Source organism: Artemia sp. Qi Xiang Cuo, chromosome 1 (genome assembly GCF_049724085.1).
Source record: "Artemia sp. Qi Xiang Cuo chromosome 1, ASM4972408v1, whole genome shotgun sequence".
Classification (NCBI taxonomy): Eukaryota; Metazoa; Arthropoda; class Branchiopoda; order Anostraca; family Artemiidae; genus Artemia; species Artemia sp. Qi Xiang Cuo.
This window is the reverse complement of record NC_142794.1, coordinates 78,153,398-78,168,692: the sequence shown is the minus strand read 5'-3', so window position 1 is coordinate 78,168,692 and position 15,295 is coordinate 78,153,398. Positions and strand designations below refer to the sequence as shown.

Here is a 15,295-nt window from a genome sequence, read left to right as displayed (position 1 = left end):
TACCAATATATTAAATTCTAGTAAAATGTTCCCTCTCCTTTGTAGTACCTGTACACCTTTATAATTTACACGGTTTATAGTTTCTTTAGTTCAGAGATTTGTCTGATTTGTATAATATTGACTTTTGGAGGCATGTTACTTAATAGTTTTAACTCTTGTGAGTTCCGCACTAGCCTATTTAGCCAAATTTCATTACAGGTAGAGAACAAAAATTTGTCCCTTTTCCATTGCGATGACATTACTTAGTATAAATTCAGTGATAGAGTTATTTCGCGGTATAAATACGCTGATCAATGTCATTTAGCGGTATAATTGCAGTATGCGGTATAATCAGAAGAAAGTGTGGCATTTCTCTCTAAATTGCAGCATTATACCGTACAATGCGGTAAAAGTGGCAACACAGATTCTCATCAGGGTCCTATATTCCAAATGAACCAAATTGCGAGCAGACACATTATTGACAAATATAATTGTGGGTAATTTGGTGGTAGTGCCCATTGTTGCAAATATTTTTCAGCTAAGCTTTGATAATTGATAGTTTTTAAGATATAGTAGGTGGAATATAGCTACACAGGTAGTAATTATTTAGAGCTATACAAAGGACGGTATTGTTTAGTCTAGATGTTGCTAGATGGCTGCCTTGATTTTTTTTTCATGGAACTTAGAGTTTAGAGTCTTATTAGTTTCCTTTTTCATGGCCAACATCTATCTGCCAACTAAATTGCTATATTTGATGATACTCCACAAATTCAGCATGTAAACCTGCACGGGCTTTCCTGTACCCTAATGAAATTTCATTCCCACAGTGACAGCTCTGGGAAGCTTGAATGGACAGTCTTTAGGGACAATGAGTTCCTACTGCCATCTAATGGGTTTTGATGGAAGCAGCAGCATATCAGTGGTGGGGAGGGGTGTCTTACCCCTAACTTTTAGACCATTTAGTAAATTTTTCGTCAGATTGTTATTTATTTGTTATTTATTTTTGTCTATTTCCAAATTTGGTGATTTAGCATGTTGATTTGGGTCCTGTTAATAGCCAAATTTGATAGACCTTGTAGTGCCATCAAATTTGGTTGTGATTTAAAATGTTTATTTGACTAATCATTTTGTAATATCAGGCTAATTTAAGCTTTTGCAATCAGAAAAAAAAGTATGAAAAAGAAAACTCCAATGGAAAAGATACTTCGTAGGGCTAAATTAGAAAATTTTGCTGCTTCGTGGCATATTGACATTTACTTTTAGTCACTTAAAATATGGAAATGACACCTCTGAATCTTAGATTTGAAAATTCTATTCTATTGCGAAATTGACTATCCTTAATGGTCATCAGAAAATTCTTGGTGCTTCAAGGCATAGCATTGCTTTCTAAGGTTATTTCCTTTCCTTACATTTTCGTTCCTTGCAATTTTCTTTCCCTGTTTTCTGAGAAGCAAATACAAGGAAATCCGGATGAACTAGTGGTAAATCCCATAATATTTTAGGCACTTCATGCAAGAAAATGATATTTCGGGTCCTTCACCTAGTCTGTTTATTAGTAAATAAACAAAACTCAAAAGTTAGTTTCTAATATTGATTTTTTTTTTTTTTATTTGGACCCTTCAAAAGCACAATGCTGGGTTTCAAGTTATTTGCTTCTCTAAAATGTGTATTCAAGAGGCAAATATAAGGTATATTCACTTTCTAGTGATGTATTTAATAATTAATCACGCTTCGCGACAGAAACTATTCTTTTCTAACAATTTTTTCTCCGAAAAAAATAAACCTCCATTATTTCAGACGGTTTTTTCATTATACAGTAGGCATAGTTGTGATTTTAAAAGTATGCATTCGTCAAACTCCATAGAAAAAGTAGTAACGACGCCAATACGCCAATTTGAATGCCTGGTTTGTCAGTTGAAAAAGATTGGCTTATTAATCATGAACCAGGTACCGTTTTAAGTTCGAATCATTCTAACGCTTATTTCTGCTTGTCCTAAGTCTGAATATGGCTATTTGAGTTTATTTGAAAATTCATTTTCGGTAAGTTTATTTTTGGTAAGTGTATTTGCACTATCCAAGGAGACGAAAATTCTTTTTTAACCAGTCAATTCGTCAATTGGTGCCTCTGAGCTATACAGAGGAAAACAAACTAACTTTACTACGACTCCGGTAAAAACAATAATATTATCTTTAGTTGAATATCTTGCTAAGATCACTTTTAAAGTTCAATTGACCTGTTCTCTCAATTTGCAAGGTTCATTTACCCTCCAAGGCAGCTAATGAATTAGAAAATGACAAAAAATCCATGCAAAATTAACTCGGATCGGAAACTTTAAGAATAGCAATGACGAGATTGATATTCACTCATCCTTCTTCGACTGTCAAGCTTTGTTCTGACATTTTTTCTGGATTTTAAGTCTTTAATTTCAGAAACAATATTGAAAAATAAATTACGGGTGCTGAGAGGGGGAAACTAATTTTCCCAAAGTTGCGACCTATCTAGATCACTAATTTACACTCAAAATGTTGTTACGAAAAAAATTTAAAAAATATCGGGCTGTCTTCGAAATTTATATATATTCTAAGTTACAATTTTTATGTTTCTATATTTCATTAAGACACACTTATCTGGGATAAAAGTTCTGACATTAAACATTAGTGAATCTCTGCCCCAGTTATCTTAGTTTGAAATTAATTTCTTTTCAAAGTACTGAAATAAATGTATTCATTCTTTTTAAGTGCCAATTTAAACGTTTTTGCTTTTTTTTTAATTTTGAAATAAAAAAGACTTTAAGGAACAAATATATGCATATGTATATTAAATTGATAATGCACATTCATTTGTTTATTTTTCAGCCAAGTACAAATTATGTTCTGGTCTTGAGAAGGCATGGGGGTTGTCAGTCCTACTAATGTTAATTTCTGCTTGTTTTGAGTTTGACTCGGTTATTTGTTGTAATTTCTATTAGTTTTGGAATTCTCGGAGTGCAACTAGCCCCCCTCTCTTTTACTAAAATGCATCCTATCGAAATTTTGAGATTGTTTTTTGTTCAAAATGATCCAAAGATTACGTAAGAATGCCTCCGGGGTTAACACAAAACCCCAGAGCCAAGGGGCAAGGGTTGTAAGTCATGTCCCGGGAGCATATAAGTTTTTTTACGGTCGTATGAACTTTGTAGGAAGGTTATTTGATTGTAAATTGAAAGTGTAATCCACTTTTTAAGAATTATAGTGACCGGAGGGCAGCTAGCCTCCCCACACTCTCTTTCTCCCTACTACATTCATTTAAAATTTTGAGACAGCCGTCTTGTTCAAAAGAATATAACACTGCCTCCAGGGCTGACACAACCTCCAAGCCTGTGGGTAAGGGTTGTTTGTCATGCCTCGAGGCATATATGATGTTTCTGTAATAGGTAGTGGTATAGACTTTTGTAGGAGGCTCATTTGATTGGAAATTGAAAGTTCTAGTTCTCTTTTAAGAGTCAAATATGACCAGAGACCAACAACCCCCCCTCTTGCACCTACCCCCCCCCTCCCCAAAATGCGTCCGATCAAAATTTTGGGATAGAGATTTTGTTCAAAATAGTCCAAAGTTAACATAAATAAGCCTTCGTAGTTGACATCAACCGAGGCCCCCAGAGCATGGGCTATAAGTTATGGTAGTTGCTCATTGTTAACATATAAGGTCTTTACGGAAGGGGTGGTTATAGATTTTCGAGGAGGCTCATTTGATTGGAAATTTAAAATTCTAGTTCCCTTTTTAGAGTCAAAACTGATTGGAGGGCAAGATGCCTCCCCCTTGCCCCCTTTTCCCCAAATGTTTCAGATCAAAATTTTTAGATATCCATTTTGTTCAAAATAGTCCAAGGCGAAACAACTATGACTTCAGGGTTGACACCCTCCCCAGTCCCTGGGGCAAAGGCTATAAGGAATCCTAGTTATCTATTGTTAACATATAAGATGTTTATGGAAGGGGTGGTTGTATAAGCTTTGGAAAAGGCTCATTTGATTGGAAACTGAACGTTCTAGTTCCCTTATTAAGAGTCAAAAGTGATCGGAGTGGAACCAGTGGATCGGATAGTAGGTTTTAATCCTTATTTAGATCATACTATATTTTGCTTTCTTCTAATATCCTTATCACTTCTTCTTTTTTGCATTATTTTGCATATGTTGAACAATTGAAGCTTTCTTGCTGTTTCTATTTTTTGTCGGAGTATTTTTTTGTGCAACTTGTTTTTTCTTGAATTACCAAGGACAGTAAAAATGAACCCTAATCTTTTTAATTTGTATTTGCGGAAATTTACACAGCTATATGTGTCTAATAAAATCAAGTAAGAGTCAGTAGTTGCAATTTTTAAAGAATTTTTAATGTTGTAACAACAAAAATAAATCTTAGAAAACCGTAATTCTCAATGATAAATAGACCCAATATATATATATATATATATATATATATATATATATATATATATATATATATATATATATATATATATATATATATATATATATATATATATATATATATATATATATATATATATATATATATATATATATATATATATATATATATATATATATATATATATATATATATATATACTATATACTATATATATATATATATATATATATATATATATATATATATATATATATATATATATATATATATATATATATATATATATATATATATATATATATATATATATATATATATATATATATATATATATATATATATATATATATATATATATATATATATATATATATATATATATATATATATATATATATATATATATATATATATATGTATATATATATATATATATATATATATATACCTATATATATATATATATATATATATATATATATATATATATATATGTGTGTGTGTGTGTGTGTGTGTGTGTGTGTGTGTGTATATATATATGGAGGGGTCGAAGATGTATTTATTTTGATTTCCTTGACATTTTAAGTTACGGGTTATTGAGCTCTTTGTGAGGAAAGTTAAAACAGTTCAGTTTTTTGATTATTTTTTGAAATAAACAGAATCGTTAAGATATTTAAAATGAGTGTATAAGGTTGTATTACCTGGAAATATTTATTTAGTTATAATCTCAACAATAATTTTCTTAATTATGATCCCTCAACTTCTTATTTTGTTATTTGTTTATTAGTAAACAGTTTTTATTGCTATTGCTATTGCTGATATTAACTTTGCATGATGTGTAAGGAGCAAAATAAAAACTAATATCCTACAGATTTTAGGGCTAATGAACCAAAATAATGCCACTTTAGCTTAGCTTAAATTGTCAATCTTACTTTTTTTTCATTGTTTCTTATTCCTCTTCAGCTGTATTTCTGAAATATTGTAGAAAAATATAAAAAAATAAAATCAACTAAAACTTTGCACGACCGACAACGATTGAAAACTTTGTACGTCAAATCATAGTGCTATTAAAATAATGTCAAGGAATAGATTTAAAAATATACAAAGAATATAGGACGTAGATAATTTTATGCTTTTTTTTAATGTGATCAAAAACGCTTCGAATGTTTAAGCTCAAAGCTGATATTAAGTTAGTGATATTAATTAGCAATTCTGATATTTAAAATAGTCGTGCAATTCTGCTAAAATACTATCAATTCTTATAAATTAAAATACTCAGACCCGTAGTTTTTCTTTTGGGGCGAGACAAGGGATTGGAGAAAGAAGCCGGGTGGCAAAGCAAAGCTTTTGACAAGCATCTTACCAATATTGAAAAACCAGTATCTTGAGTCTTCGCGTAGTCGGTGAGACTTCTGCGTAGGCCTTGTGTTCATGGAAATCATACGAAGACCTCATCGCAGCTGGTTCTGCACTCCTTTCGTCACTTCGCCAGTAAAGAGCTGCCAACTCTGCTAAGCACTTAATTTTAAGCCCTCCACGCTTGAAATGTTTTTGCCGAACTTTGAATTGAAGCCCCAAAGTTATGGACTGAAGTCCGGTCTCTTCAACTTCTTCTATGGGATACTGACGAAGGTAGCTCCGATCAACCTAAATTTATGTAATTATTTAATATTTACAATTAGTGAAATACTCCTTGAAAGCACTAGGAAAACAAAAGCAAAAACACAATTTGATTTAGTGACTGGTTTTAAGCAGTATAATGTAGCAGCAGAAGCCATGCTGAGAGGGAGCTATCTCTTCAGAGGGAGCCTGGGTTCGTTTCAACATTTGATATTTCTATTGAAGTAAATAAGGCTTGATACATCGATGTGAGGACTGGCAAAATGAATAATGGATTAATCCAAAATGATCTAATCAAAAGCTTACCCTAGTTTTATCTTGAAGAATATTCAAGAGGTTCTAGCTCTTTTTGGAGTCATTGCACGTTTCAAAACATGTACAATAGCGCATAAAACAATAGGCTGGTAAAATTGTTTTATAAAAAATCATTTTATTTTTATTGCAGAATAATAACAAAAATACTGCTAAAATCTAATAATAAAATCCATATAAAAATAAAAAGTAATAAAATAATTGTTAAAACCTAATTAGCAAATTTGCTACTTTGAATAATCTTTCCAGATCACCCTATTAGATGTAAAAACAAAAGTCTGATAAAAATCTGAAAGCATTAACAAGAGAAGAAAAAGTTTACGATAGCTCTTGGTTCCAAAGAGTGTGTAGAATTGCCTTCTCCGTACTGTTACCGTCAACAAACTCAACCATAAAGATTTGAGATAACATCTCTTGGCAGAAAATAAGAGAGGTAACATTTGGCAAACGGTAGAAGAAGGAAAAGGCAATTGCTGATGGCAAGCCACTGGGAGAACTTTCTTAAAAATATTTAGCTTTGTCTTATGTTCATTTTAGCTTATGGTTCACTATTCCTCCTAAAAATATTAGCATTTTCTTTAGCCTGGCAATCTTCCTCTTTTGTTTTCCTCTTTGTTTCTATGTGATTTAGAATACAAAGATTGATCTACTAAAATACAAAATGCTTAAAATCCAGCACCAAAATCCAGCAAAGAGTTTGATGGCAAATTAAGACTAAATGGTCTCGTTAGTCTTGAGGCTAAGATTAAATTAAGCTTTGGCTTCAAGAATTACAGTAAATATGCCGATTATATCCCATTCCTTCAAAATAATTTGGCTCTTTTAATGAAAAAAAAAATGTAAAACCAACTAATTAAATTTCACAATTCAAGCAATATTCAGTGGCATAATATATATATATATATATATATATATATATATATATATATATATATATATATATATATATATATATATATATATATATATATATATATATATATATATATATATATATATATATATATATATATATATATATATATATATATATATATATATATATATATATATATATATATATATATATATATATATATATATATATTGTGTGTGTGTGTGTGTGTGTGTATATATATATATATATATATATATATATATATATATATATATATATATTATGTATATATATATATATATATATATTTTTATATATATATATATATATATATATATATATATATATTATATATATATATATATATATATATATATATATATATATATATATATTGTCATTTCTATGGTTTTATATAATAAGGGCTATGTTAAATATGATTATTTTAAATGCATATTAGGAAAATAGTACTTGTCGGTAATATAATAAATACTCGAAAAGTGAAGTTTGGTTAATGCTAATGAAATAAAACAAAATATGAAAAAATATAATAGGTTAGAAACAAATTTGGGATATTTATTTGCAAATTTGGGGGGGGGGGGGTAAAGTATAGCATATATTTATTAAATACGTACTCTAAAATAACCTAACCAAAATAACAACTAACTCAAAACGAGCAGAAATTAACATGGGTAGGGCTCAAAACCCCTATGGCTTCCCAAGGCCAAAACATAATTTGCACTTTACTGGCCTTGGAAAGGCATAGGGGTTTTGAGCCCTACTCATGTTAATTTCTGTTCGTTTTGAGTTTGACCCGGTTATTTATTGTAATTTATGCTGGTTTTGGGTTTCATTTATTTATCGATGCTGATTTGTGGTAGTTTCACGCTTGGTAGATTATTTGATTTTATGTTTGCTCATTTTTGGTTTAATGGAGTTCTTTAATTTTCTTTGAAAAACTTATTTTGTGGAAAAAGTTTTTTTTTTAATTAATTTCTGTTCGTTTTTTAGTCTTTTCAGGGAAAAAGAAATTAATTCTTTAAATCTTTTGATTTTTTTAAGACTTTATAGTTTGGCCTGCTATTTGTATGCTGGAGAAAAATTTTCAGTAAGTTTTAACAGAATACACACTTTTAAAAATCTGGACACAAATAATAGTGTTTAATTTAGTTTTATACCTGCTCTAGTTGACCTGAAATAGAAAACTTGATACCTTTCGCAAAAAAAGTCTGTTTACTTTCTTTGATAGCTTGGATACACTTACTCTATTTTGATTTGGTTAAATTTTAAGTGCGGAAGTAGCCCCGACAGTTTGAGCATAATACCCCCAGTCGTTCATGGGATATTGCTGAGATGCCATATTTGGAATTAGCATTAACACAGTGCATTATGATATAATTTTAAGACAACATTTAGTTTTTAAACATAATGGAAAATTGGAAGGTGGGCGTGGGAGGTGGACTAGTTGCCCTCCAATTACTTTCGACTATTAAAAAGGACATTGGCCCTTTCCATTTTCAATTGAATGAGGCCTTTTCAAATGAGCCCTGAAGTTCCTAAGACAACTTCCTCGATACGAAGTGCCCTGGTCTAAACAAAAAAAAAAAAAAAAGAAAAAAAAAAAAAAAAAAAAAAATTGTACCCACATCAATCTTTACTATAAAAATGCCAAGCCTTCCAATCACTTTCGACTATTAAAAAGGGCACTAGCCCTTTCAATTTCCAATCGAATGAACCCTTTTTGAGTTTCTACGACAATACTTTCTATAAACACCTCATATGTCCCCAGGGCATAAATTACAACCCTTTTCCTGAGGGCTGTGGGGGGGGGGGTTGTCAACCTAAAAGACCTAATTTCCAGAACTTTCAACTACATTAAACAAAATGGCTATCTCAAAATTTTGATTGGATGTGTTTGGGAAAATGGTGGGCGTGAGAGGTTGGGCGTTAGCTGCTCTCCAATCACTTTCAACTATTAAAAAAGCACTAGCCCTTTCAATTTTCAATTAAATGAGCCCTTTTGAAGTTTCTACGACAACACTTTCAATAAAACCTTATATGCCCCGAGGGAATAACTTTCAACCCTTACCCTGAGGACTGGGGGGGGGGGGCTGTCATCCTCAAAGACCTAATTTCCAGAACTTTCAACTACGTTAAAGAAAATCGCTATCTAAAAATTTTGATTGGATGTGTTTGGGGAAATGGTGGGCATGAGAGGGGAGTTAGTTGCCATCCAATCACTTCCAACTATTAAAAAGAGCACTAGCCCTTTCAATTTCCAATCGAATGAGGCCTTTTTGAAGTTTCTACGACAACACTTTCAATTAAAACCTTATATAGCCCAGGGCATAGCTTAAAACCCTTGACCTGAGGGCTGTAAGGGGGCTGTCATCCTAAAAGACATAATTCTCGGACCTTTAAACTTCGTTGAACGTAATGGCTATCTCAAAATTCTGGTTGGATGTGTTTGGGGAAATGTTGGGCGTAAGAGGGGGGTTACTTGCCATCCAATAACTTTCGACTATTGAAAAGGGCACTAGCCGTTTCAATTTCCAATCAAATGAATCCTTTTGAAGTTTTTACGACAACGCTTTCTATAAAAAAAACCTTATATGCCCCCAGGACATAACTTATAACCCTTGCCCTGAGGGCTGTTGGGGGTTTGTCATCCTCAAAGACCTAGTTTCCAAAACTTTGAACTACGTTGAACAAAATGGCTATCTCAAAATTTTGATTGGATATGTTTGGGAAAAAGGTGGGCGTGAGAGGGGGGTTATTTGCCCTCCAATCACTTTCGACTATTGAAAAGGGCACTAGCCCTTTCAATTTCCAAGCGAATGAGCCTTTTTTGAAGCTTCTACGACAACACTTTCTATTAAAACCTTATATAGCCCAGGGCATAACTTACAACCCTTGACCTGAGGACTGTAAGGGGGTTGTCATCCTCAAAGACATAATTTGCGGACTTTTAAACTTCGTTGAACATAATGGCTATCTCAAAATTTTGGTTGGATGTGTTTGGGGAAATGTTGGGCGTAAGAGGGGGGTTACTTGCCATCCAATAACTTTCGACTATTGAAAAGGGCACTAGCCGTTTCAATTTCCAATCAAATGAATCCTTTTGAAGTTTTTACGACAACGCTTTCTATAAAAAAAGCTTATATGCCCCCAGGACATAACTTATAACCCTTGTCCCGAGGGCTGTTGGGGGTTTTTCATCCTTAAAGACCTATTTACTCAAACTTTGAAATACGTTTAACAAAATGGCTATCTCAAAATTTTGATTGGATGTGTCTGGGAAAATGATGGGCGTGAGAGGGGGGTTATTTACCCTCAAATCACTTTTGACTATTAAAAAGGTCACTAGCCATTTTAATTTCCAATTGAATGAGCCTTTTTTGAAGTTTTTGCGACAAATCTTTCTATAAAAACCTTATATGCCCCCAGGGCATAACTTACAACCCTTGCCCTGGGGGCTGTTGGGGAGTGTCATCCTCAAAAACTTAATTTCATTCTGAAAATCAACTACGCTGAACAAAATGGCTATCTCAAAAAATTGATCGGATGTGTCTGGGGAAATGGAGGGTGTGGAAGGGGTGTTAGCTGCCTTCCAATAACTTTAGACTATTAAAAATGTCACTGGTCATTCCAATATCCAATCGAATGAGCCCTTTTTGAAGTTTCTTCGACAATTCCTTCGATACGAAGTGCCCTGGTATGGAAAAAAAATAATACATTGAGCCAACATCGTTCTTTACTTAGGCAGCGCTATTGCGCTGCCTATGATAATATGGAGGGTGGGCCAATCCTATCCTTTGAATCCTATTTTTTTAACTCTTTAACTTATTTTTCAGCTCATCTTGGATTGAATATCAAAGAATATCATTGAAAAGGTTGAAAAGGGTTGTCCGTTTTCTAAAGGATTATTCAATTATGCTATCTCCTGTAAAGAAAAATTGTACAAAAAAGTATTTGATACTCCAATTTTGAACAGGTTTTTGTTTTCCTTGTTTCTCACGCTATTCCTTTTAGCTATATATTATTTTTTTATTTTATGACGTTCGTTCCCTATCCGTTTTAGTTTTATCTTATTATTTTTTATTTTGTGATCGTCGTTGAGTTTATCTTTCAAGTGAAAACACAGTAGTGCCAATTCACTTTTTAGAAGGGTTAATACCCATTGTTATATTTACTTGATGCAACTATTAACATGCCTTTGCTTGGCAATACTAATATGTCATTCCGTTAACACTGGTTCCAAGAATCTCCCCTTTTCCTTCTTCCCTAAAAGAACTGAAAATAGTTACCTTTTGAAAAAGTCCACCCTCTTCCAGCCTTAAACCCATCCCGTCAATAATAAAAAGATATTTTTATTTTTTATCTTTTTCAACCTAATTTTTCTTTGCTAGTTTTGACCATTTTATTTTAATTAATAATGATTTAGTGAACCATGTCTAGCAGTTAATTTGTTATAAAAAGCTATAGGGTGCATGTCATGAAAAAGAGATTTGTCAGAGATAGCACAGCTTTTGATATTTTGTGTTTGATCGTAGTTTTACTACCTTCAATTTTGCATTATATAATGTGGCTTTGGTTTTTAGTACGGTTAGTTTGCCAAAGTGTTTTTAGTTTCTTTAGTTTTTTTTTTTTTTTTTTTTTTTTTTTTTTTTTTTTTTTACTCTGCAAAAATAACAGTCTATGTTCTAAACAAGCAGAATTTGAAGAAAATTTTGCTATTCATCTTTATTGGAAAAAAAAAGTGAGGCTGTAGTAGTCGTTGCCGCGAATTTATGGTGAACAGAGTACATTGATTAAAATATAATGAGGTTTGGTTTTGATGCTTGAAAAGCGGTGATTTTGAGACGACAGACAAACAACAACCTTGACAAGTGAAAAACTTTGAAGATAAACAATTGGAAGCTAAAGAATTGAAGGGACAGAAAAACAACGCCCTAGACGATTGAGAAGTTTTGATGATAAAAAATGGGAGACTATATTCACTGAAGACTGACATAAAAGTTAAGCAGAGCTTGAAAGCCTTTGTTTTTGATACAACCAATGATTTTTAAGTCTCTGTATCCATTTGGACTTCCGAAAGCCTTGAAATTGAGTGCCGTATGAGTAACTGCTGAGAAATGTTTAACGACGATTTTTCGGTTCCAAAATATTGCTTCAGAGCTAAACAAAAAAAAGTTTTGGGCTTCACATCGCTATTGTTGACTGGAACTGGCTTCAATCCAACAACCTTTGATGAAAATTCCGACCGCCAAATCCTCTTCGCTGCTAGGTCAACAAGATGCATTTTTGAGCTGTTCGACGAAACATAGTCAGAATATACGGCCGGTATAAATATATGGTTTTTCTGCATGACAACATCTTACCTCATGTTGCTAGACTAATTATTAAATGTGTATTTAAAAAAATCCTTATGATTTTTCCTCTTCTGTCGTATTCGTTTGTCAGTTTTATGTTTCTGATTGTTTTAAACCTTTTTTTATGTTATTCTATTTTTTTTGTTTTGTTTTTTACTCTGAAATGCGAATTCGGTCCAGCCGGGCTATTGATAGCCATTTTTTAGATAAATCCTATCTTACCTTGTTCATCTACAAAGAAATACCCAATTGAAATTATTATGTATTTCTGTGTAAGAACCAAGAAATAATAGAACGCAACAATAACTTCCGACCGACGTGTTATTTATAGGCAAATCCCTAGGGGCGTTTTTTAACTCATCAATGTGCTAAGATCTTACATCTTTCGTCAGAAAACGCTTAAAGGTGAAATCTTTTAACAAAGATCTTACATCTTTGGTCGTTTTTTGTGCAAACGTCTTTCATCATTCTGCTCTGATCAGCGGTCTGAGAACAATGATGGGTGAATCATCATTGTTCTATGTGGGAGAACAGTGGCGGTCTTCGCACTTTTTGCTGACACCAGTGAGCTGTAAGATCTTAGAACAAAGATGATTTAAAAAACGATAATCTTTGCAGAAAGATGTAAGGTCTTAGATATAAGATCTTAGTGCTAAAAAACGGGCCTCCTATTGGACGAGTTGACTATACTGACCAAATTCTTTCAGGATTTCCAGGCAACCTGACTGCTTTAATTCAAATGGATGATAGCCAAAGAGTAATCGCCTAATAGTTAAAGAATTATACGCTTTAAAGAGAAATTGACCATGTTCACGTTCAGCATAAAAAAAATCCAGCTACTATTTTGCTGACCCGAATATTCTTGTAATCCTTGTCTAAAACTTACAAGCTTATGTGTCTGAGTCCAGTATACCTAAATGTACAAAAATAGCTTTGGGGCAGCTGACCTCTCTTTTTATTACAAATAGATGACGTTGAGCCCATTGGTTCATTAACTCAATGTGTTTCATTTGGTTGACAATATTGGACTGCTTGGAACAGAATTATGATTTTCATATTCAATAAACCGGATCATTTGTACCCAATGTATCTCTTTCCTAAGGATTTACAGACAAGGGATTAAAACCTACAATGGCCTGATGAAAAAAAAGTTTAGCCTTACCGATATGCTGTAAAATTGAGGCTGCAAAAAAAGGTTCGGTGGCTCCCACGTATCTTGATTTTTAAATTCATTTCAGGTGTCTTCATGTTTTCAACTTCATTTAAGTTCGAAACTGTAATTGGTTTGACGCTAATTAGACTCATTTATTTTTGTTAGTTAAAGTTCACAGTGTTAATATATCTCAAATCTTTCGCCAGATTCGCCACTCTCCTTCAGTAAGAAAAATCATCCTATACTTGGGCGTGCACCTGTCTGAAGTTTCGGTATTTTTGCTTACGATTTGACTCTAATATTTTTAAAGAACATTAAAAATTTTAGAATAATAAAAATAATAAACCAAGAAAGTAATATTAAAAATGTGTATTTTCCAGGTTAAAATGTTTTCTTTACCATTGAAAGAACTGCATTATGAAGCAGAAGATTATTCAGAAAGGTTTCGTTAATTGTTTTTCTTATTTTATTGTTTTTCAGCAACAGAAAAAAATTTAGTAGTGAAAATATGCAACATCTTAAAAGTGCATATTTTCCAGCATAAATCGTTTTCTTAGAGTTTAGAATTTGGTAATGTACGGCATGGGTGAAATATTCTTAGAACACGAGTATGTAAAATAGCGGAAGATAACAAAATAGTAGCTAGGAATAAGATGGGATTTATTCCAACCCTAAAGCCGTTTGGCCTATTGATTACAAAAAAGAAAGAAAACCAAGCGAAAAAAACGAAAGAAGCAACTCATAAAAAGGTATAATCCCTCACCTTCTCCTCCAATATATACCTATGACATCGTTGTTGCCACACGTCGAAAAAAATGTCCCATATTGCTTCTTTAATTCCATAAGTAGCACATAACCGTTCTTCGTTGCATTAGCTGACGTTATATCTTCCCTCTTAGGCCACAAGTTGGGATGTCCCCCTCCCCTTCATGTCTGTTGACCTCGACGTAAATATCTAAACACACCGTTGCCCAACCCCTTTGCCATAATTTTATCTTTTGCTTTTCAGTGCCTTCTTTTCTTCCTTGATGACAGTGTCGACATCTTTCCTGATTTGAAACTCCTGGTATGCCACAACTATTCAGTTAGTTTTTTTTTTGTATACCAAGAATCATTCCTATTGTCATGTATCGTTTTTCTAAATGCCACCTCGGCCACCGATGTTATCATATTCTTAAACTTTGCTTCCACGACAACAAACGGCCATTGCAAAATTTCTATCAGATGCCTTTCAGTAAAATATGAGGTGTAGTGGAAGGGGGGTCATCTGCTCTCCGATAACTTTGAATCTAAAAAAGCGTAGTAGAACTTTTGATTACCAATCCAGTGACCCTCCTCAGAAGTTCATACAACCAATCTTTCTTTAAGAACCTTATATGCCCTTAGGTCATAACTTACAACTCTTGCCTTGAGGGCTGGGGGGGGGGTTGCCATCCCCAAGAACATAATTTCCGGACCTTTCAACTACGCTGAACAAAATGGCTATCTCAAAATTTTGATTGGATGTGTTTGGAGAAACGATGGATGTGGGAGAGGTGTTGGCTGCCCGCCAATCACTTTCAACTATTAAGAAG

At 32.8% G+C, this 15,295-nt stretch overlaps 1 protein-coding gene across 2 annotated transcripts in view; it reads right to left on the bottom strand.

Annotated features, from left to right (window-relative positions):
• LOC148956749 (cell adhesion molecule 2-like) overlaps positions 1-15,295 on the bottom strand; it is a 241,206-nt gene that overhangs the window by 15,020 nt on the left and 210,891 nt on the right. For both annotated transcript variants that reach the window (XM_089087196.1, XM_089087205.1), the window contains exon 6: positions 5,751-6,034. In XM_089087196.1, the coding sequence (XP_088943322.1) occupies positions 5,751-6,034 (284 nt within the window). The remainder of the gene's footprint in view (positions 1-5,750; positions 6,035-15,295) is intronic.